Raw genomic sequence first — 25,585 nt, forward strand, 5'->3', positions numbered from 1 at the left:
ATTTGAAGGAAGTACAGACGTGCAGAGAGATAAAATAGAAAAACTCATCTGTATCACTACATATGTTACAGCCACTGCAGCTTTTTCTATTAGTCTAGACAAGCTATGCAATGACAGGAATTTTACAACCCCCTGACTTTACGGTATACTCTTAAAGGAAATATGCTTATTTTATTTACAGCCAGAAGAAGGTTAACTTAACTTAGCTCAACTTAACATAAAGCAGGGGGAAATGGCTAGCCATTTTCATTTTCTTTAGTTTTTCTTCAGATATAACATGTTAATTAGCTAGAGATGCTACCTGTTTCCTCCTGTTTCTGGTCTCCCAGCTGTAGCTTTATATTTACCCTATGGGGATCAGGCTTCTTATCTAACTCTCAGCAAGAGTTTCTATATTTCCCTGAATGTTAAACTGTTCCTTTAAATAACCAATTATGATTGGTCAACCTCATTTTCCGTAATCCATAGATTTTCTCATGGATCATCTCAGAGCTTTGTAAAACCATTGTGTCCTGATTCCTCAGACCCCTCTGCCCTGATTGCACAATGTAACATAGTTATGTAAGACATTTATATGTCATCATCAGCTGCAGCAATAGCAGCTTTGGCTCAGCAAGGCAGACACTGACTGGTAGTTGCAGCACTAGACTAGTATTACAGTGTTCAATCTCACAAAATTGTACAATCGTTTCTGATTTCCAAATATGCTTTCTGGAGATGGATCATGTCATCTAGTCATGTTGCACTCAGATGAATGAAAAAGCTACCAAGGCAGATCTGTAGCCCCTTCCTCCTCTATCGCCCTCCAGACATGATGAATTTCTCAGGTCTGCTCCTGGCCACAGGTTACAGAGCGGAAGATGTGAAGGTGTTGTGGATGCTTAACAGCCCACCTTGTTATGGTGGAGCAGTTAGACGATGGATGATCCTCTCTTTAGACCAAACAGTAAATTGTGTTGTGTAGGAGCAGGAGGAGTAGTCTGTGTGTGTGTGTGTGTGTGTGTGTGTGTGTGTGTGTGTGTGTGTGTGTGTGTGTGTGTGTGTGTGTACGTGTGTACGTGTACCATAAAGACAAAGAAACGGAGCTGGGTTTGGCACAAGGAGGCGGAGAGTGATGGGTTCATTCTCGCAAAGGGGTGTGTGGGCACAGTAATGGGCACAGCAGGGGCATCCATGCCAGCTTGTTGATGGGCCTTTGTGTCTGTCTGTCAGTCAGTCTGCCGCTCCACAGTCTGCCTCAACACTGCAGGATAAATCAAACCTGGAAATTGGGTCAACCACAAATAAAGCAGAGTTGCAGAGAGCAGAGGCAGGAGAAGGAAGAGAGGAGGCAGAAGAGAAAGGAAAGGAGGCGAGAGCAGGGGACATCCATTTGAATTTGGAAGGTGGTGGGGAAATGTAGGGCACGCATATTTAAGAAAGCACTGCTGGAGAGAGGGGAGTATAATAGCTGGCAGTGAGTAGAATCACTCATGCAGATCTCTTGTCTGACTGATGGGAAGGAAATGAGACATGGAAACTGGATGACTTCAAAGGAATACTATTTTTTGATGCACATTCTTATTTACCTATGCTGTTTATTTCTATTTCACCATAAACCATCCTTCATATTACTGGGTCAGCTTTCTGCATCTGTCAGCCGCTGGGGCGTGGCAGCTTTGACTTTGATGACCATAAGAGAAAAACATAAATGAATAGAGAAAGGGCTGCCCAAAGTAGAACTTGATGTTTGGTACCAAATAACTTGCAAAGTTTTAATGTTCTGTCTCTACAAAAAAAATGCTATCAAGTGACCCTAACCTTTGGGAAAACATGATGCATATATGCTACAAAAGAGATTCACTCTTTGTTCCCCAAATTTAGCAATTACTCCTGTATAGCTCCAAACTGATATATGATATTAAACCTGAACTCTGGATGATTCCAGATGTTGTTAAAGAATAATGGCATTGACTTCTGACCTTTCACAAGGTCGTCTCATCTGCTCCTGTTCAGGCCACAAACAGTACGGATGTAGCCGCATGTTTGGCACAATGAAAACCTCCACACACTGTGAAAAATAGATTTGAAGGACAACAGGCTATGTACAGACTATGCAGGACTGGAGCTTTCATTTAGTGATGTCCCTCCTGATGTTTTGTGTTGTCAGATAAGCCTAGGTGGCTAGCAGACCTGACCAACAAATTGCATACACAGACAAAATGTATCAGTCAATTACATACTTTATGTTAAAGCAGCAGCTGTTAGTCAATTCATCTGTTAGTCAATTGAGAGAAAGCTTCTCAAATGCTGCTTTTCTTTGTCCTAGATGATGGAATTAAATGAATATCTAATATCTATTTCATAGTGTTTTTTGAATACAACAAGCCATCCTTGAACTGTGAGAAATTTGAATGGGCATTTTTTAATATTTTCTGACATTTTACAGACAAAACAATTGATTTAAAAGGGAAATTGTTTTGCAGATTAATCAATAAAGAAAATAATAATACCTAGAGTAATTAATTACAAATGCACAAGTGTGCAACTCATTTTAGTCACAGGTTTCTACCTCTGTATAGATTTGACCATTACTAACAAAATTCCATTAGAGAAGTTAACATCTACCTTTTTGTTTAGGGTTTTGGTGATGCTTGAAGGAAGCAGATTTTCTCTTTTGATATTTACTGAAAGTGTTTCCAGTTGAGTGTCAGGCAGCGTCTTACACAGCGTCTTACACAGCAGCTTTCAAGGATCATCCTGCTGTTACAAAAATATATATATGTAAGAAGGAAAATATATTGTACCAGAATAAATTTGACATAAGCTGTGGTAATTTTTGCTCGTCTTCTTCAGCGATTGCAAACATTTTTGAAACAGTGTAGTGTTTTAGTAATAACTAAATCAGAAAATGTATAAATAATGTGGTGTTTTTTCAATGTCTGCATATGCGCAAAATATCAGTCCTCCAGTACAATAGGTAAACCAAACTGAATAAGTTAACAGATGTATTGCCATCATCAAATTTTAGTCATAACATACCCTTTAATTCTCTATTACTGTCTTTTAATCAGCTCCCTCGTTACTTTACTGGCTCCCGGTCATCTTCTGCATTCACCTCAAATTGTGTGGAGCAGAAAACCAGAGATTAGTCAGTATTGATGACTTTAATCATCCACAATAGGAAACCCAACAAGAGATATGTCATTTACATGATTTTATGTCAAAGACAAACTTCAGGCTTAGTACCCCCTATGAAATTTCAGTGTGCTTGCAACAAATTGCAAGATATTTAATAATGCCGTCATTTAAATGTATTTTTCAGGTACCCTCAATGTAAAGCAAAATGCAAATTATTAACCCCCCAAAATGCACTATTATTATTAGAAAGTATTGAAATCTTAACATGTATAATTCTTGATTTCCAGACACACCCACTGATTTTAATTGCCAGTCACACACCAATAGCGTTTCGTGCCACATCAAACCACCTGGTCTTGTTTCTGAAAATGGTCTGACTTTCTGATCACATCAGGAAGCAGTTGTTCATCCAAACCTAACAGGCCTGAGCAGACTAAGGAAGCAGATGAATAGAAAGCCTTTATATGCTATCATTTGGGAGATTTAAAAAAGTAAAACTGACCAGGCTTATATGACTACAGGGAGCAGTATGTGTGATAAAATAATCATATTTTTTGTCATGTTTTAATTGAAATCACACACTTAGGTAATATGATGACACCTGAAATGACACCTTTTAAAGAATACCATAGACATTGTGTGCTATACATTCATGTAGGAATTTATTTCTTCAAAAGTTATCCAGTGTAATATAGTAATCAGTAAATGTTTTTTTTTTTTTAAATGTACTATAATTGTAGCTAATGATTACTTAAATGATTGATTAGTCTGCCAGTTATTTTCTCAGTTCCTCAATTAATAATTTTGTCTATTAAAAAATAAATAAATAAAAATTAGCATCACAAATTCTAAGAGCCCAAGATGACATTGAAATGAACACAAAAAAAGCAGTAAATCCTCACATTTGAAAAGTGGAAAATGTCACAAATGATTATTGCATGATCATAATTGGTGGTGATTCAGTTGATTGCTTTATCGATTCATTTTCTATCATTTCAACCCTAATCCAGAGCAATCCAACCATGTTTTTTTTTGGATAATTTGGCAACAAATGCAAAGGCAATTGTTGGTTGAATGGATGTCGACCACCGACACAAAAACTTGAAAATATTTCCCACATCTACTCAAGTGGGTATTTGGGTTTGGCTATTATACAGCATTAAGTTATAAGATTTGTTTTTTAAAGCAAAACAAACAGGATTTTTTTTTTAATTTGATTTCTTCCTGAATGAGTACTTGTAATGAAAGAGAAATTAACTATCACAACGAGTAGCTGCATCTGATCTTTGGCAAGTTATAACTTTAATGAAAGGGCGGTGTTCAGCTCCAACTGGCTCCAGCCCAATTTAACCCCTGAGGGTGCCAGTATGAAATCAGCACCAACATCTATCAACACGCACATAGATTTGCCTTTAATGTGGCTGCAGTATTTAAGTGGTTTGGGTATCGGTTACTGATGTGGTAACAGAGTGTGTGGGATAGTGTGAGCTTGCCCCTTGTCCTCTACACACACATGCACACATACACACACACACTCTCCCCACCAGGATTGCCCCACAGTGTTATCTGAAGTCCAGCCAGAGGTCTATCCAACAAGCCAGTTTGTACCCATGATGTTTGTCTCTTCCAAACCTGAGCAGCTGTTAAGAGACTTAGCTCTTCACCCAGCTCTCAGCAGAAGTGGAACACAGTGGTTGTTGAGCTGTTCCCTAATATCCCTATGATTCAGTCTTGTCCTGTTCACTTTCCCAGAATGCATCTCTGCATGCCTCACTGTGCTGAGGTCCTTGCCCTCGTCAACATTGTGTCAGTGGATTATTCATCCTTCCACTGGGGCAACATACCGCAGTGTGTGTGTGTGTGTGTGTGTGTGTGTGTGTGTGTGTGTGTGTGTGTGTGTGTGTGTGTGTGTGTGTGTGTGTGTGTGTGTGTGTGTGTGTGTGGCGCTGCGCAGTGTTGATTGCTCAAACAGTAATGGCTTGTTTTCCAAATGTTACTGTAGAGCAAGAAGAAGCAGCACAGTGCTGCTGTTCATACACAATTGAGATTAATTGCATTGTTCAGCGTTAGGTTTGTTGAGCATTTCCGCGTTATGTTTTAAAACAATCGAGCTGGATTCTTTTTAGATTCAGTTGATTACTCAATTGGTAACAGTATTGATAACTGATAAAGATTTTAAAGACGAAATTCCATAAATATACTAGTTCTTGCTAATCAAAATGAATATATTTTGGTTTTCTTTGTCTTCTTTAATAATTTAACAGCCAATTTGAACTCTGAGGAACTGTGATGAAAATAATTAGCAGTTAGATTGATAATAAAAGTAAAAAGTAAAATGCAGCCCTAGATTTCTTTATATACTCCAAGGCATAAGAGAATAACTGTTTGCAAGTGTGTTAAAGCGCTTGTGAGACAGTTAGGACATGAGTATGTTTTAATCCCTATGCCTTTTCAATTTTAGAGTTGGGATGGCAACAAATTTTTATTTTTTCACAAAACAACAACCTTAATAGACACACCCATCTCACACAGTCATTTGCCAGGTGTGAGAAGGTGAGAGAGTATGCAGGATTAATCTCTTAACCTCTCTTTTTTTCCCCCTCACAAAACTACTTCAGTCACTTTTCGTGTGTACAAACAATTGCAACACCATGAATCGCTTCTGGGAAAGATTGTCTGAAACTCTGCATTAATATCTTTGTGTTTTAGTGATTATCTTGTCTTGCTCCTCTTTGTGATAGCAAGCTCTTCAGCCTGCATTTAATTGCAACTCAAATGGTCAGATGATGTGGTATGCTTGAATCAAACTAGCTTGCACAACTTGTTACAGTTTGACTGTCCAAGAGACACTTTGGTGGAAGCATGCTGACGCCTGAAGAGACGGAGGCAGACCAAGAAAAGAAGAGGTTTGATCCCAGAGCAGTTATAACTTTAGAGTCCTGTTCTCCTCACAGGTGCATACTCGGACCTCTTTGACACATTCCCCTCCCCGGTGTGTTTTTTGATTAGCAGCTTTGCATGAAAGCTGCCCTGGTCACTGAATGGCCTCCTCTATGGAATTTGCCGGCTCCTATCTAATCAGGTTTTCTCACTCTGTCAGATTTCGGCTATTTATCAACCACACTGTGGTTGTTGGAGCAGCATCATATCCTTGAAGCTTAATAGTGCAACTTACGGCTTTTAGTCATTTTTATTTTGCAGTCTTTGACCCAATACACAGCTGACCCTTTGGTCAACACAGAACTGAGACAATACAGTGTTGTTTGTGTTGTTAAGATGAGGTGTTTACAACGTGATGCAAGTAGCTGGCCTCAGGAAATGATGTTGCTCTACTTTAAATATCTCATGTTTAGTTGATGGCCCAATATTTTTGATGTTAATGGGCTGTGAAATTGGCTTAGTGTGACATCTCTGTGCATCTTGACAGAGGCCTAGTTTTTAAATTCTGTCAGTGATCTTATCTTCACACAAAATGTGTGTGCACACCAGGGAAATCACAGCAATATTACTTATGTTAAGAAAAAAAAAAAGGAAAAGATATATGCTATTCCGAACAAATGCAAAGACTCAGCAAAAAGTTGTTTCAGTATCTCAAGCAAACTAAGCTGCAAGTCCCTGTCTGCTTTGTGATTACAAAAATGCTTTTTCAAGAGACTGACCTAGTGGATGTTCAGATAATTACATCTCATTTCACACTTTCTTTACTCATTTATGAAGTTGTGTGGCTGGGTTTGTTGTGATTGTTGTGCATTGTTGTCAGGTTTGGTTGGTGGTCTGTATCCATGCCAGCTGAAAGGAAAGCCAACAGAGTGTCCTATCTTGTTTGCCACAGAGTGTGAATTGAAGAGCTAGCAAGCTCTCTGGACAGTGAAGTGTGAAGAGGAACCCTGCCGGCAGCAACAAACACCACACTTTCCAAAGTTCATGGGACTGCAAAAAATCATGCGTCCTGTAAAACAGTCTGTCAGGCCGACTTTTTTAAAATTAGTGAATGCCAAGATCGTAGGTTTGCATTTGGAGAGTAGTGACATGTCCTTACCTATATTTTAGGAAGACAGAATTGTGCCTACCAATATTTGAGTGAACTCGTTCACACTATGTTTAAGTGTAAGTGAAGTCATATTACATCATTCCAATGTGCCCTCCAAGAAGCTACATCTCCAAGACAACTGATTTAGGAATGCTAGCAATTGATTGACTAAAAGGGTGTAGGCGATCTAAAGCCTGACGTCATGTGAAAATATCAGTGGTACCTAACGTCACCAGAAAAATGTCAACTGATGTTATTTAACCATGTTTGCTTGCGTTAACTGGCAAGCTGTCTTCTGTAGGTCAGGTTTCTAGCAGGAGTAAACATAGAATGGTGGATATATATATTTATGCCTTACTATACTATGACGTTTTTTGACATTGTTATCCCTTACTATACTATGACGCTTTATGCCATAATATACTATGATGTTGTTATGTCATTTTTAAGCCTTATTATACTATGACTTATTATAGTATGAAATTTTTTTACATATTTATGCCTTACTATACTATGGCATTTTTTGACATTTTTATGCCTTACTATACTATGATGTTTCATTACATTTTTATGGCTTACTACTATGACGTTTTTTGACATTCTTGTGCCTTACTATACTATGACGTTTTATGACATTTGTATGCCTTACTATACTCTGATGTTTTATGAAATTTTTATGCATTATTATACTATGACTTTTTTTGACATTGTTATACCTTACTATAATATGATGTTTTATGCCTTACTATATACTATGATGTTTTTATGACATTTTTATGCATTATTATACTATGACGTTATGCCGTACTATACTATATACTTTGACGTTTTATGACTTACTATACTATGATGTTTTTTGACATTTTTATTCCTTTTCTATAGTATGATGTTTTTATGATATTTTTATGCCATACTATACTATGACATTTGCATGCCTTATTATACTATGGTGTTTTTTGTCACTTTTATGCCTTACTATACTATGATGTTTCAATACATTTTTATACCTCACTATACTGTGACGTTTTTTTGACATTGTTATGCTATACTATACTATGATGTTTTTTAACACTTTTATGCCTAACTATAGCATGACGTTTTCTGATCTTTTTATGCCTTACTATACTATGACCTTTTATGCTTTACTATACTATGATGTTTTTTGACACTTTAATAACTTACTATACTATGACGTTATATGCCATACTATACTATGACATTTTTATGACATTTTTATGACTTATTACACTATGGCGTTTTTTGACATTTTTATCGTCACATTTCTATGACGTTTTCTGATCTTTTCATGCCTTACTATAGTATAACTTTTTATGCCATACTATATACACTGTGACGTTTCTTGAAACTTTTATTCCTTACTATACTATGACGTTTTATGACATTTGCATGCCTTACTATACTATGACGTTTTCTGATCTTTTCATGCCTTACTTTATTATGACTTTTTATGCCTTACTATACTATGGTGTTTTTTGACACTTTTATTCCTTACTATGCTATGACTTTTTATGACATTTGCATGCCTTCTTATACAATGACTTTTTATGCCTTACTATACTATGACGTTTTCTGATCGTTTTATGCCTTATTATACTATGACTTTTTATGCCTTACTACTATGATGTTTTTTGACACTTTTATGCCTTACTATACTATGACATTTTATGACATTTTTATGCCTTACTATACCATGACGTTATATGCTATACTATACTAAGAAATTTTTATGACATTTTTATGTCTTATTATACTATGGCGTTTTTTGACACTTTTATGCCTCAATATACTATGATGTTTCATTACATTGTTATGCCTTACTATACTAAGATGTTTTTTGTCATTCTTGTGCCTTACTATACTACTATGTTTTATGCCTTACTATACTATGACTTTTTATGCTTTACTATATATGATGTTTTTAGACACTTTAATAACTTAATATACTAGGACGTTATATGCCATACTATACTATGACATTTGTATGACATTTTTATGCCTTATTATACTACGGTGTTTTTTTTACACTTTTATTCCTTATTATACTATGATGTTTCATTACATTTTTATGACTTACTATACTATGATTTTTTTTTTTTTTTTTTAATTTTCATGCCTTATTATACTATGGCGTTTTTTTACACTTTTATGCCTTACTTTACTATGATGTTTCATTAAATTTTTATGCCATACTATACTATGACGTTTTTATGACATTCTTATGCATTATTACAATATCACGTTTTTATGACATTTTATATGCCTTACAATACTATGACATTTTATGACTTACTATAATATGACGTTCGTTTGACCTTTTTATGTGTAACTATAGTTTGACCTTTTTTGATGTTATGTGTCTTATTATACCATGACGTTTTTATGACATTTCTATGCCTTATTGTACTATGACATTTTATGCCTTATTATACTATGATGTTTTTATGATATTTTTATTCAATACTGTACTATGACGTTTTTCTGACATTTTTATGCCATACTATACTATGATGTTTTATGCCTTATTATACTATGACATTTTTATGACATTTTTATGCCTGACTATAATACAACGTTTTTATGACATTTTTATGCCATACTATACTATTACATTTGTATACTTTAATATACTATGACGTTTTTATGACATTTTTATGCCATACTATACTATGACGTTTTCTGACATTGTTATGCCATACTAGGGTTGTCACGATACCAAATTTCTGTTTCGATACCGATACCAATAGATATATAAATAGTTTTTTTGACACTTTTATGCCTTACTATACTATGTTATACGACATACTATCCTATGACATTTTTATGACTTTTTATGCCTCACTATACTGTGACATTTTATGACATTTTTATGCCTTACTATACTATGACGTTTTCTGATCTTTTTATGCCTTACTATTTTAAGACATTTTATGCCACACTATATTATGACGTTTTTTTGACATTTTTATGCCTTATTATACATGGCGTTTTTTGACACTTTAATAACTTACTATACTATGACGTTATATGCCATGCTGCCTTGTGCCTTACTATACTCTGATGTTTCATTACATTTTTATGGCCTACTACTATGACGTTTTTTGACATTTTTGTGCCTTACTATACTATGATGTTTTATGCCTTACTATATACTATGATGTTTTATGCCTTATTATACTATGACATTTTTATGACATTTTTATGCCTGACTATAATACAACGTTTTTATGACATTTTTATGCCTGACTATAATACAACGTTTTTATGACATTTTTATGCCATACTATACTATTACATTTGTATACTTTAATATACTATGACGTTTTTATGACATTTTTATGCCATACTATACTATGACGTTTTCTGACATTTTTATGGCCTACTACTATGACGTTTTTATGACATTTTTATGCCTTACTATACTATGACGTTTTTATGACATTTTTATGATATTTTTATGCCTTACTATACTATGATGTTTTATGCCTTACTTTATACCTTACTATACTATGACGTTTTTTTGACATCGTTATGCCATACTATACTATGATGTTTTTTGACACTTTAATAACTTACTATACTATGACGTTTTTATGACAGTTTTATGCATTATTATACTATGACATTTTCTTACACTTTTATGCCTTACTATACTATGATGTTTCATTACATTTTTATGCCATACTATACGATGACGTTTTTATGACAGTTTTATGCATTATTATACTATGACATTTTCTTACACTTTTATGCCTTACTATACTATGACGTTCTTTTGACATTTTTATGTGTAACTATAGTTTGACCTTTTTTGATATTGTTATGCCTTACTATGCTATGACTTTTTACGCTTATTGTACTATGATATTTTTATGACATTTTTTTGCCTTTCTCTACGATGACATTTTTATGATATTTTTATGCAATACTGTACTATGACGTTTTTATGAAATTTTTATGCCATACTATACTATGACGTTTGTATGACATTTTTATGCCTTACTATTCTCTGACCTTTTATGACATTTTTATGCCTTACTATATTATGACATTACATGCCATACTATACTATGACATTTATAGGACATTTTTATGCCTTAATATATACTATGACGTTTTTATGATATTTTTATGCCTTATAATTCTTTGACGTTTTTTGACATTTTTGTGCCTTACTATACTATGATGTTTTTTGAACTTTTTATGCCTTACTATACTATGACTTTTTATGCCTTAATATACTATGACGTTGTTGGGTCTGAGCTCTGCCTCATGAGCTGGACACCAAATATGATGGATTTTCGGCTGTCTATCAATTTATTGGCTATAATAAATTAAGAAAATATTAACATTAGATAATAACTTTAAAATTAATTAAAGTCCTAGGGACACCAGCCTAAACTAATAGGCAAAATAGCCAATATTGTTTCATTCTCAATTTATTACATTAATCTTGAACTCTGATTAATAATTAGCTTACTAACTATAACCAAATCACCATATCAACAGTAAGTTGAAGTTGAAAAATTTGAATTCCACAAAGTAGACGTTGGCAAAATTCACACTTGTGCAACATTAAACACACCAGTAGTTATACTTAAAGACATTTATTTACAGCGGAGCAGAGTAAAAACACAATGATTAATCTAGTATATACAGGTGTGTGTATATGTGTGTGTACGCGTGTATGGGGGTGTGTCTGTGGGGACACAAACAAAGGCAAGATGGCCAATTCAAAGTGGTTACTTTGACCACATGACCTGAACAAAGAAGACTATGCAAGATGGTGGTAAACAAAGAAACTACTCAAAATAGCCACTGAGACCACCTGGTGTGTGTGGGAGGGAAGGTGTGAGTTTCTTTGTTAGCCTAGCTCATGTAATCTAAAGGTACCAGGTTAGAGGGAGGAGGTTAGCTTCGTGCAGGTTCTAGAACTGAGACGTACTACAGGTATGTGTAAGTACTCGATTAACTGTATGACTGACCACAACCTTAGCAAACATTACAACAACAAGACATTAATCAACAAGTACAGCACCAAAGTTAAGACTTCTGCTGCTTAGCTGTACTGTGCTGTGATATGCTGTGCTGTGCTGGGAGAGGTTAGGCCCAGTCAGTTAACGTTACCAGTCCTTCGAACAAACAAAGAGGTCCTTTCCAATTTTTTGTAAAGTCCAATGAGTTGGGTGGCTTCCTGGTGGAGTCCTATCTGGCTGTGTTGCTTGCTGTTATCTCCGTTGTTCTCCTCACAGAGTTAGCTGTTCCATGCTAACTTTGATGTGACTCCTGTTGCTTGGAAAATCAGCTAGCTGGCCTTGTGTTGTAGCTGCTGATTCCAAAGAGAACTTGGTTCACTCTCAGTTAATCCAAACCAGGTCTCTGCAGTTGAGTAGAAGAGTGTTTGCCGGCTGCTGTGAGCAGGCCGGCGAGAAAGCGAGTTTCTCATGTAGCAGGGCTGACCTGGGCTGGGACCTTGTTGCCCTTTGATGAGGAGAGAGAAGGAGCTGCTCTCCAGAGCAAGCCAAAAAGAGAAGAGAGAGAAGGAAAGCGAGAGACAGAACCAAGAAGGAGATCTGGTTTTGTTTGGTGACACCCTAAGGGGTCAAATGTCACACGCTGACCCACACTGGCTGGCCAGTGAGGTCCGTGGGGGTGGCGGTGGGGAGGGATCGTCCCCAGGTGTGAACAGTGAGGAACTGTGGGGTTTGAGTTCCTTTGTCCAGTGGAGCAAAGAAACATCTGGTCTCTTGAATGACGAGTCCCAGCAACGTTTTTTGACATTTTTATGCCTTACTATACTATGACGTTGTTTGACATTTTTATGCCTTACTATACTATGACGTTGTTTGACATTTTTATGCCTTACTATACTATGACGTTTTATGCCATACTATACTCTGATGTTTTATGACATTTTTATGCATTATTATACGATGACTTTTTTTTGGCATTTTTATGCCTTACTATACTATGACATTTTATGACACTTTTATGCCTTACTATACTATGACATTTTTACGCCATATTATGCTATGACGTTTTATGCCTTATTATCACATTTTTATAAAGTTTTTATGCCTTACTATACTATGACATTTTTTATAATTATGCATAAAAATTATAGTATGGCATAAAACGTCATAGTGTATTAAGGCATAAAAAGTCAAAAACACAACATAGTATATTAAGGCATAAAATGTCATAAAAACGTCATAGTATGGCAAGGCATGAGATGAAATAATATAATTATGCATAAAAATTTCATAAAAACGTCATAGTATAGTATGGCATAAAACGTCATAGTATATTAAGGCATAAAAAGTCATAGTATAGTGAGGCATAAAAGTGTCAATCGTATTATAGTAAGGCAAAAAAACATCATAGTATAGTATGGCATAACAATGTCAAAAAACGTCATAGTATAGTAAGACATAAAAACATCATAGTATAGTATGGCATAACAATGTCAAAAAACGTCATCTTATAGTATGGCATAAAAATGTCATAAAAACGTCATAGTATAGTAAGGCATAACAACATCATAGTATATTATGGCATAAAAATGTCATAAAAACATCATAGTATAGTATGGCAAAAAACGTCATAGTATAGTAAGGCATGAAAGTGTCGAAAAATATCATAGTATAGTAAGGCATAACAATGTCAAAAAACATCATAGTATAGTATGGCATAACAATGTCAAAAAACACCATAGTATAGTATGGCAAAAAATGTTCAAAATACAACATAGTATATTAAATCATAAAAGTTTATAAAAACATCATAGTATGGTCAGGAATCAAACGTGAAAGTATGTTAAGGCATTAAAGACGAAGAAACGGAAAAAAGTTTTATGGAAGAAAAATGCCAAAAAACGACATAGTATAGTATGGCATAAAATGTCAAAAACACAACATAGTATATTAAGGCATAAAATGTCATAAAAACGTCATAGTATGGCAAGGCATGAGATGAAATAATATAATTATGCATAAAAATTTCATAAAAACGTCATAGTATAGTATTGCATAAAACGTCATAGTATATTAAGGCATAAAAAGTCATAGTATAGTGAGGCATAAAAGTGTCAGTTGTATTATAGTAAGGCAAAAAAACATCATAGTATAGTATGTCATAACAATGTCAAAAAACGTCAGAGTATAGTAAGGCATAAAAACATCATAGTATAGTGTGGCATAACAATGTCAAAAAACGTCATCGTATAGTATGGCATGAAAATGTCATAAAAACGTCAGTATAGTAAGGCATAACAACATCATAGTATATTATGGCATAAAAATGTCATAAAAACATCATAGTATAGTATGGCATGATAATGTCATAAAAACGTCATAGTATAGTAAGGCATAACAACATCATAGTATAGTATGGCATAAAAATGTCATAAAAACATCATTGTATAGTATGGCATAAAACGTCATAGTATAGTAAGGCATGAAAGTGTCGAAAAACGTCATAGTATAGTAAGGCATAACAATGTCAAAAAACATCATAGTATAGTATGGTATAACAGTTAAAAAACATTATAGTATAGTACGGAGAAAAAGGTAAAAAATACATCACAGTTAGTATGGCATAAAATTTCAAAAACACAACATAGTATATTAAGGCATAAAATGTCATAAAAACGTCCTAGTATGGCAAGGCATGAGATGAAATAATATAATTAGGCATAAAAATGCCCAAAAAACATCATAGTATAGTATGGAAAAAAAAGGTAAAAAATACATCATAGTATATTAAGGCATGAAAGGTCATAAAAACGTCATTGTATGGTCCGGCATTAAACGATATAGTATAGTCAGGCATAAAATGCCAAGAAACAGCAAAAAATTTTATGACAGAAAAATGCCAAAAAACGGCATAGTATAGTATGGCAAAAAATGTTCAAAATACAACATAGTATATTAAATCATAAAAGTTTATAAAAACATCATAGTATGGTCAGGAATCAAACGTGAAAGTATGTTAAGGCATTAAAGACCAAGAAACGGAAAAAAGTTTTATTGAAGAAAAATGCCAAAAAACAACATAGTATAGTATGGCATAAAATGTCAAAAACACAACATAGTATATTAAGGCATAAAATGTCATAAAAACGTCATAGTATGGCAAGGCATGAGATGAAATAATATAATTAGGCATAAAAATGCCCAAAAAACATCATAGTATAGTATGGAAAAAAAAGGTAAAAAATACATCATAGTATATTAAGGCATGAAAGGTCATAAAAACGTCATTGTATGGTCCGGCATTAAACGATATAGTATAGTCAGGCATAAAATGCCAAGAAACAGCAAAAAATTTTATGACAGAAAAATGCCAAAAAACGGCATAGTATAGTATGGCAAAAAATGTTCAAAATACAACATAGTATATTAAATCATAAAAGTTTATAAAAACATCATAGTATGGTCAGGAATCAAACGTGAAAGTATGTTAAGGCATTAAAGACCAAGAAACGGAAAAAAGTTTTATTGAAGAAAAATGCCAAAAAACAACATAGTATAGTATGGCATAAAATGTCAAAAACACAACATAGTATATTAAGGCATAAAATGTCATAAAAACGTCATAGTATGGCAAGGCATGAGATGAAATAATATAATTAGGCATAAAAATGCCCAAAAAACATCATAGTATAGTATGGAAAAAAAAGGTAAAAAATACATCATAGTATATTAAGGCATGAAAGGTCATAAAAACGTCATTGTATGGTCCGGCATTAAACGATATAGTATAGTCAGGCATAAATTGCCAAGAAACACCAAAAAATGTTATGGCAGAAAAATGCCAAAAAACGGCATAGTATAGTATGGCAAAAAATGTTCAAAATACAACATAGTATATTAAATCATAAAAGTTTATAAAAACATCATAGTATGGTCAGGAATCAAACGTGAAAGTATGTTAAGGCATTAAAGACCAAGAAATGGAAAAAAGTTTTATGGAAGAAAAATGCCAAAAAACATCATAGTATAGTATGGCATAAAAATGTCAAAAACACAACATAGTATATTAAGGCATAAAAATGTCATAAAAACGTCATAGTATGGCAAGGCATGAGATGAAATAATATAATTAGGCATAAAAATGCCCAAAAAACATCATAGTATAGTATGAAAAAAAAAGGTAAAAAATACATCATAGTATATTAAGGCATGAAAGGTCATAAAAACGTCATTGTATGGTCCGGCATCAAACGATATAGTATAGTCAGGCATAAAATGCCAAGAAACAGCAAAAAATTTTATGACAGAAAAATGTCAAAAAACGGCATAGTATATTAAATCATAAAAGTTTATAAAAACATCATAGTATGGTCAGCAATCAAACGTGAAAGTATGTTAAGGCATTAAAGGCCAAGAAACGGAAAAAAGTTTTATGGAAGAAAAATGCCAAAAAACGACATAGTATAGTATGGCATAAAATGTCAAAAACACAACATAGTATATTAAGGCATAAAATGTCATAATAACGTCATAGTATTATAAGGCATGAGGTGAAATAATATAATTATGCATAAAAATTTCATAAAAACGTCATAGTATAGTATGGCATAAAACGTCATAAAAACATCATAGTATAGTATGGCATAAAAATGTCATAAAAACATCATAGTATAGTATGGCATAAAAATGTCATAGTATAGTATGGCATGAAAATGTCATAAAAACGTCATAGTATAGTAAGGCATAACAACATCATAGTATAGTATGGCATAAAAATGTCATAAAAACATCATAGTATAGTATGGCATAAAAATGTCATAAAAACATCATAGTATAGTATGGCATAAAAATGTCATAGTATAGTATGGCATAAAATGTCATAAAAACATCATAGTATGGCAAGGCATGAGATGAAATAATATAATTAAGCATAAAAATGCCAAAAAAACATCATAGTATAGTATGGAAAAAAAGGTAAAAAATAAATCATAGTATATTAAGGCATGAAAGGTCATAAAAACGTCATTGTATGGTCCGGCATCAAACAAGATAGTATAGTAAGGCATAAAAATGTCAAGAAACAGCAAAAAATGTTATGGCAGAAAAATGCCAAAAAACGGCATAGTATAGTATGGCAAAAAATGTTCAAAATACAACATAGTATATTAAATCATAAAAGTTTATAAAAACATCATAGTATGGTCAGGAATCAAACGTGAAAGTATGTTAAGGCATTAAAGACCAAGAAATGGAAAAAAGTTTTATGGAAGAAAAATGCCAAAAAACATCATAGTATAGTATGGCATAAAATGTCAAAAACACAACATAGTATATTAAGGCATAAAATGTCATAAAAACGTCATAGTATGGCAAGGCATGAAAGGTCATAAAAACGTCATTGTATGGTCCGGCATTAAACGATATAGTATAGTCAGGCATAAAATGCCAAGAAACAGCAAAAAATTTTATGACAGAAAAATGCCAAAAAACGGCATAGTATAGTATGGCAAAAAATGTTCAAAATACAACATAGTATATTAAATCATAAAAGTTTATAAAAACATCATAGTATGGTCAGGAATCAAACGTGAAAGTATGTTAAGGCATTAAAGACCAAGAAACGGAAAAAAGTTTTATTGAAGAAAAATGCCAAAAAACAACATAGTATAGTATGGCATAAAATGTCAAAAACACAACATAGTATATTAAGGCATAAAATGTCATAAAAACGTCATAGTATGGCAAGGCATGAGATGAAATAATATAATTAGGCATAAAAATGCCCAAAAAACATCATAGTATAGTATGGAGAAAAAAAGGTAAAAAATACATCATAGTATATTAAGGCATGAAAGGTCATAAAGACGTCATTGTATGGTCCGGCATTAAACGATATAGTATAGTCAGGCATAAATTGCCAAGAAACAGCAAAAAATTTTATGACAGAAAAATGCCAAAAAACGGCATAGTATACTATGGCAAAAAATGTTCAAAATACAACATAGTATATTAAATCATAAAAGTTTATAAAAACATCATAGTATGGTCAGGAATCAAATGTGAAAGTATGTTAAGGCATTAAAGGCCAAGAAACGGAAAAAAGTTTTATTGAAGAAAAATGCCAAAAAACGACATAGTATAGTATGGCATAAAATGTCAAAAACACAACATAGTATATTAAGGCATAAAATGTCATAAAAACGTCATAGTATGGCAAGGCATGAGATGAAATAATATAATTAGGCATAAAAATGCCCAAAAAACATCATAGTATAGTATGAAAAAAAAAGGTAAAAAATACATCATAGTATATTAAGGCATGAAAGGTCATAAAAACGTCATTGTATGGTCCGGCATCAAACGATATAGTATAGTCAGGCATAAAATGCCAAGAAACAGCAAAAAATTTTATGACAGAAAAATGCCAAAAAACGGCATAGTATAGTATGGCAAAAAATGTTCAAAATACAACATAGTATATTAAATCATAAAAGTTTATAAAAACATCATAGTATGGTCAGGAATCAAACGTGAAAGTATGTTAAGGCATTAAAGGCCAAGAAACGGAAAAAAGTTTTATGGAAGAAAAATGCCAAAAAACGACATAGTATAGTATGGCATAAAATGTCAAAAACACAACATAGTATATTAAGGCATAAAATGTCATAATAACGTCATAGTATTATAAGGCATGAGGTGAAATAATATAAGTATGCATAAAAATTTCATAAAAACGTCATAGTATAGTATGGCATAAAACGTCATAAAAACGTCATAGTATAGTATGGCATAAAAATGTCATAAAAACATCATAGTATAGTATGGCATAAAATGTCATAATAACGTCATAGTATGGCAAGGCATGAAAGGTCATAAAAACGTCATAAAAACGTCATAGTATAGTAAGGCATAACAACATCATAGTATAGTATGGCATAAAATGTCATAAAAACATCATAGTATGGCAAGGCATGAGATGAAATAATATAATTAAGCATAAAAATGCCAAAAAAACATCATAGTATAGTATGGAAAAAAAGGTAAAAAATAAATCATAGTATATTAAGGCATGAAAGGTCATAAAAACGTCATTGTATGGTCCGGCATCAAACAAGATAGTATAGTAAGGCATAAAATGTCAAGAAACAGCAAAAAATGTTATGGCAGAAAAATGCCAAAAAACGGCATAGTATAGTATGGCAAAAAATGTTCAAAATACAACATAGTATATTAAATCATAAAAGTTTATAAAAACATCATAGTATGGTCAGGAATCAAACGTGAAAGTATGTTAAGGCATTAAAGACCAAGAAATGGAAAAAAGTTTTATGGAAGAAAAATGCCAAAAAACATCATAGTATAGTATGGCAAAAAATGTCAAAAACACAACATAGTATATTAAGGCATAAAATGTCATAAAAACGTCATAGTATGGCAAGGCATGAGATGAAATAATATAATTAGGCATAAAATGTCAAAAACACAACATAGTATATTAAGGCATAAAATGTCATAAAAACGTCATAGTATGGCAAGGCATGAAAGGTCATAAAAACGTCATTGTATGGTCCGGCATTAAACGATATAGTATAGTCAGGCATAAAATGCCAAGTAACAGCAAAAAATTTTATGACAGAAAAATGCCAAAAAACGGCATAGTATAGTATGGCAAAAAATGTTCAAAATACAACATAGTATATTAAATCATAAAAGTTTATAAAAACATCATAGTATGGTCAGGAATCAAACGTGAAAGTATGTTAAGGCATTAAAGACCAAGAAACGGAAAAAAGTTTTATTGAAGAAAAATGCCAAAAAACAACATAGTATAGTATGGCATAAAATGTCAAAAACACAACATAGTATATTAAGGCATAAAATGTCATAAAAACGTCATAGTATGGCAAGGCATGAGATGAAATAATATAATTAGGCATAAAAATGCCCAAAAAACATCATAGTATAGTATGGAAAAAAAAGGTAAAAAATACATCATAGCATATTAAGGCATGAAAGGTCATAAAGACGTCATTGTATGGTCCGGCATTAAACGATATAGTATAGTCAGGCATAAATTGCCAAGAAACAGCAAAAAATTTTATGACAGAAAAATGCCAAAAAACGGCATAGTATAGTATGGCAAAAAATGTTCAAAATACAACATAGTATATTAAATCATAAAAGTTTATAAAAACATCATAGTATGGTCAGGAATCAAATGTGAAAGTATGTTAAGGCATTAAAGGCCAAGAAACGGAAAAAAGTTTTATTGAAGAAAAATGCCAAAAAACGACATAGTATAGTATGGCATAAAATGTCAAAAACACAACATAGTATATTAAGGCATAAAATGTCATAAAAACGTCATAGTATGGCAAGGCATGAGATGAAATAATATAATTAGGCATAAAAATGCCCAAAAAACATCATAGTATAGTATGAAAAAAAAAGGTAAAAAATACATCATAGTATATTAAGGCATGAAAGGTCATAAAAACGTCATTGTATGGTCCGGCATCAAACGATATAGTATAGTCAGGCATAAAATGCCAAGAAACAGCAAAAAATTTTATGACAGAAAAATGCCAAAAAACGGCATAGTATAGTATGGCAAAAAATGTTCAAAATACAACATAGTATATTAAATCATAAAAGTTTATAAAAACATCATAGTATGGTCAGGAATCAAACGTGAAAGTATGTTAAGGCATTAAAGACCAAGAAACGGAAAAAAGTTTTATTGAAGAAAAATGCCAAAAAACAACATAGTATAGTATGGCATAAAATGTCAAAAACACAACATAGTATATTAAGGCATAAAATGTCATAAAAACGTCATAGTATGGCAAGGCATGAGATGAAATAATATAATTAGGCATAAAAATGCCCAAAAAACATCATAGTATAGTATGGAAAAAAAGGTAAAAAATACATCATAGTATATTAAGGCATGAAAGGTCATAAAAACGTCATTGTATGGTCCGGCATCAAACGATATAGTATAGTCAGGCATAAAATGCCAAGAAACAGCAAAAAATGTTATGGCAGAAAAATGCCAAAAAACGGCATAGTATAGTATGGCATAAAATATCAAAAACACATCATAGTATATTAAGGCATAAAATGTCATAAAAACGTCATAGTATGGCAAGGCATGAGATGAAATAATATAATTATGCATAAAAATTTCATAAAAACGTCATAGTATAGTATGGCATAAAACGTCATAGTATATTAAGGCATAAAAAGTCATAGTATAGTGAGGCATAAAAGTGTCAGTTGTATTATAGTAAGGCAAAAAAACATCATAGTATAGTATGTCATAACAATGTCAAAAAACGTCAGAGTATAGTAAGGCATAAAAACATCATAGTATAGTGTGGCATAACAATGTCAAAAAACGTCATCGTTTAGTATGGCATGAAAATGTCATAAAAACGTCAGTATAGTAAGGCATAACAACATCATAGTATATTATGGCATAAAAATGTCATAAAAACATCATAGTATAGTATGGCATGATAATGTCATAAAAACGTCATAGTATAGTAAGGCATAACAACATCATATTATAGTATGGCATAAAAATGTCATAAAAACATCATTGTATAGTATGGCATAAAACGTCATAGTATAGTAAGGCATGAAAGTGTCGAAAAACGTCATAGTATAGTAAGGCATAACAATGTCAAAAAACATCATAGTATAGTATGGTATAACAGTCAAAAAACGTCATAGTATAGTATGGCAAAAAATGTTAAAAATACAACATAGTATATTAAATCATAAAAGGTTATAAAAACGTCATAGTATGGTCCGGCATCAAACGAGATTGTATAGTAAGGCATAAAATGTCAAGAAACAGCAAAAAATGTTATGGCAGAAAAATGCAAAAAAACGGCATAGTATAGTATGGCAAAAAATGTTCAAAATACAACATAGTATATTAAATCATAAAAGTTTATAAAAACATCATAGTATGGTCAGGAATCAAACTTGAAAGTATGTTAAGGCATTAAAGGCCAAGAAACGGAAAAAAGTTTTATGGAAGAAAAATGCCAAAAAACGACATATAGTATGGCATAAAATGTCAAAAACACAACATAGTATATTAAGGCATAAAATGTCATAATAACGTCATAGTATTATAAGGCATGAGGTGAAATAATATAATTATGCATAAAAATTTCATAAAAATGTCATAGTATAGTATGGCATAAAACGTCATAAAAACATCATAGTATAGTATGGCATAAAAATGTCATAAAAACATCATAGTATAGTATGGCATAAAAATGTCATAGTATAGTATGGCATGAAAATGTCATAAAAACGTCATAGTATAGTAAGGCATAACAACATCATAGTATGGCATAAAATGTCATAAAAACATCAAGGCATGAGATGAAATAATATAATTAAGCATAGAAATGCCAAAAAAACATCATAGTATAGTATGGAAAAAAAGGTAAAAAAATAAATCATAGTATATTAAGGCATGAAAGGTCATAAAAACGTCATTGTATGGTCCGGCATCAAACAAGATAGTATAGTAAGGCATAAAATGTAAAGAAACAGCAAAAAATGTTATAGCAGAAAAATGCCAAAAAACGGCATAGTATAGTATGGCAAAAAATGTTAAAAATACAACCTAGTATATTAAATCATAAAAGTTTATAAAAACATCATAGTATGGTCAGGACTCAAACGTGAAAGTATGTTAAGGCATTAAAGACCAAGAAACGGAAAAAAGTTTTATGGAAGAAAAATGCCAAAAAACGGCATAGTATAGTATGGCATAAAATGTCAAAAACACAACATAGTATATTAAGGCATAAAATGTCATAAAAACGTCATAGTATGGCAAGGCATGAGGTGAAATAATATAATTAGGCATAAAAATGCCAAAAAAACATCATAGTTTAGTATGGAAAAAAAAGGTAAAAAATACATCATAGTATATTAAGGCATGAAAGGTCATAAAAACGTCATTGTATGGTCCGGCATCAAATGAGATAGTATAGTCAGGCATAAAATGCCAAGAAACAGAAAAAAAATTTATGACAGAAAAATGCCAAAAAACGGCATAGTATAGTATGGCATAAAATGTCAAAAACACAACATAGTATATTAAAGCATAAAATGTCATAAAAACGTCATAGTATTGCAAGGCATAAAAAGTCAAAGTATAATGAGGCATAAAAGTGTCAAAACGTCATATTATAGTAAGGCAAAAAAACATCATAGTATAGTATGGCGTAACAATGTCAAAAAACGTCATAGTATAGAAAGGCATAAAAACATCATAGTATAGTATGGCATAAAAATGTCATAAAAGAATCATAGTATAGTATGGCATAAAACGTCATAGTATAGTAAGGCATGAAAGTGTCGAAAAACATCAAAGTATAGTATGGTATAACAATGTCAAAAAACGTCATAGTATATTATGGCAAAAAATGTTAAAAATACAACATAGTATATTAAATCATAAAAGGTTATAAATACATCATAGTATGGTCAGGAATCAAACATGAAAGTATGTTAAGGCATTAAAGGCCAAGAAACGGAAAAAGGTTTTATGGAAAAAAAATGCCGAAAACGACATAGTATAGTATGGCATAAAATGTCAAAAACACAACATAGTATATTAAGGCATAAAATGTCATAATAACGTCATAGTATTATAAGGCACGAGATGAAATAATATAATTAAGCATAAAAATTTCATTAAAACGTCATAGTATAGTATGGCATACAACGTCATAGTACATTAAGGCATAACAACATCATAGTATAGTATGGCATAAAAATGTCATAAAAACATCATAGTATAGTAAGGCATAACAATGTCAAAAAACATCATAGTATATTACGGCATAACAATGGCAAAAAACGTCAAACATACAACATAGCATATTAAATCATAAAAGGTCATAAAAACGTCATAGTATGGTCAGGTATCAAGCAAGATAGTATAGTAGGGCATAAAATGCCAAGAAACAGCAAAAAATAGTATGGAAGAAAAATGCCAAAAAACAACATAGTATAGTATGGCATGAAATGTCAAAAACACAACAAATGTCATAATAACGTCATAGTATTACAAGGCATGAGGTGAAATAATATAATTATGCATAAAAATTTCATGAAAACATCATAGTATAGTATGGCATAAAACGTCATAATATATTAAGGCATAAAAAGTCATAGTATAGTGAGGCATAAAATTGTCAAAACGTCATATTATAGTAAGGCTTAAAAATGTCATAAAAACGTCATGGTATAGTAATGCAAAAAAGTGTCAAAAAACGTCATAGTATAGTAAGGCATAAAAACGTCGTAATATATATAGTAAAGTATATATGACGTTTTATGACATTTGTATGCCTTTCTATACTATGACGTTTTTATAACATTTTTGTTGTTGCATTTGTATGTCCTACCTATGTCCTTGGTGAACACTGAGTGTGAAAGGTTCGAAAAACAATAAGGGTGTTCTGAAAGCAAACAATGAGAGAAAGGTCAGTGAAGACTGAAATTTATGACTTAGCCCCCCGAGAGACAGCATAGGCTTTGGTTTCATGTGTCTTTTTAAACAACCACAAACTCTGCCTGTGCTCAGTGGATAAACAGATAAATCAGATGTTTTTCTTACTCATTGGGCAAGAACTGTAGTTCATATTTACATCAGCATCTGTCCCACTGATTGTCAAGTGTGTTTGTATGTTTGTGTGTGCACGGCAATCATACACTGACAAACAACGTATCACCATTAAATCTCCCATGAACCTCCCCCAGCTTGCACCCTGTTCCAACTTTTACTAATGTGGACATCGTGTAGCAGAACACCAGTTCTCAGAAATCTGGTCCTCCCCTTTCCTCCTCCAGTTATGACAACACAGTGCTCACTTCACTGTCAACCATTGCCTAATTAAACGTGCACATGTAGGATTAGTGCAGGGGCTTCCAAAGAAGAATTATATCATTCATCTCTCATTGAATCATTTTCCTTAGCATGCTGTAAAGTAGAGCAGCTGTAAGCTACAATTGACTCCAGACCTGCACCTTATCAAAAGTAAATTATCCTTTCAACACAACCACCAACACTCAGTGGAATGAAAAATCTCCATACATACATTCTTTTCAATTGCACAAAATTATTCTTTATACTGTGTTTGAAAGTGTCGAGCCATGTAATGTAAGTCATGACAAATCATCTCTTTGCACTCTGTGTATCTCTCTCTCTGGATGTAGACTACCTGGCAAAGCATGGCCGTCTCAGTGAGCTGGAGGCCAGGAGGAAGTTCTGGCAGATCCTGTCAGCGGTGGAGTATTGTCACAACCGCAACATCGTCCACAGGGACCTGAAGGCAGAGAATCTGCTGCTGGATGGCCATATGAACATCAAGATCGCAGGTACCATAATGGCAAAGTACAGGAC

At 32.7% G+C, this 25,585-nt stretch overlaps 1 protein-coding gene across 4 annotated transcripts in view; it reads left to right on the forward strand.

Annotated features, from left to right (window-relative positions):
• sik2b (salt-inducible kinase 2b) overlaps window positions 1-25,585 on the forward strand; it is a 61,324-nt gene that overhangs the window by 11,508 nt on the left and 24,231 nt on the right. For all 4 annotated transcript variants that reach the window (XM_056374808.1, XM_056374810.1, XM_056374809.1 and 1 more), the window contains exon 4: window positions 25,399-25,560. In XM_056374808.1, coding sequence (XP_056230783.1) covers window positions 25,399-25,560 — 162 coding nt within the window. The remainder of the gene's footprint in view (window positions 1-25,398; window positions 25,561-25,585) is intronic.

Source organism: Seriola aureovittata, chromosome 4, assembly GCF_021018895.1.
Source record: "Seriola aureovittata isolate HTS-2021-v1 ecotype China chromosome 4, ASM2101889v1, whole genome shotgun sequence".
NCBI lineage: Eukaryota > Metazoa > Chordata > Actinopteri > Carangiformes > Carangidae > Seriola > Seriola aureovittata.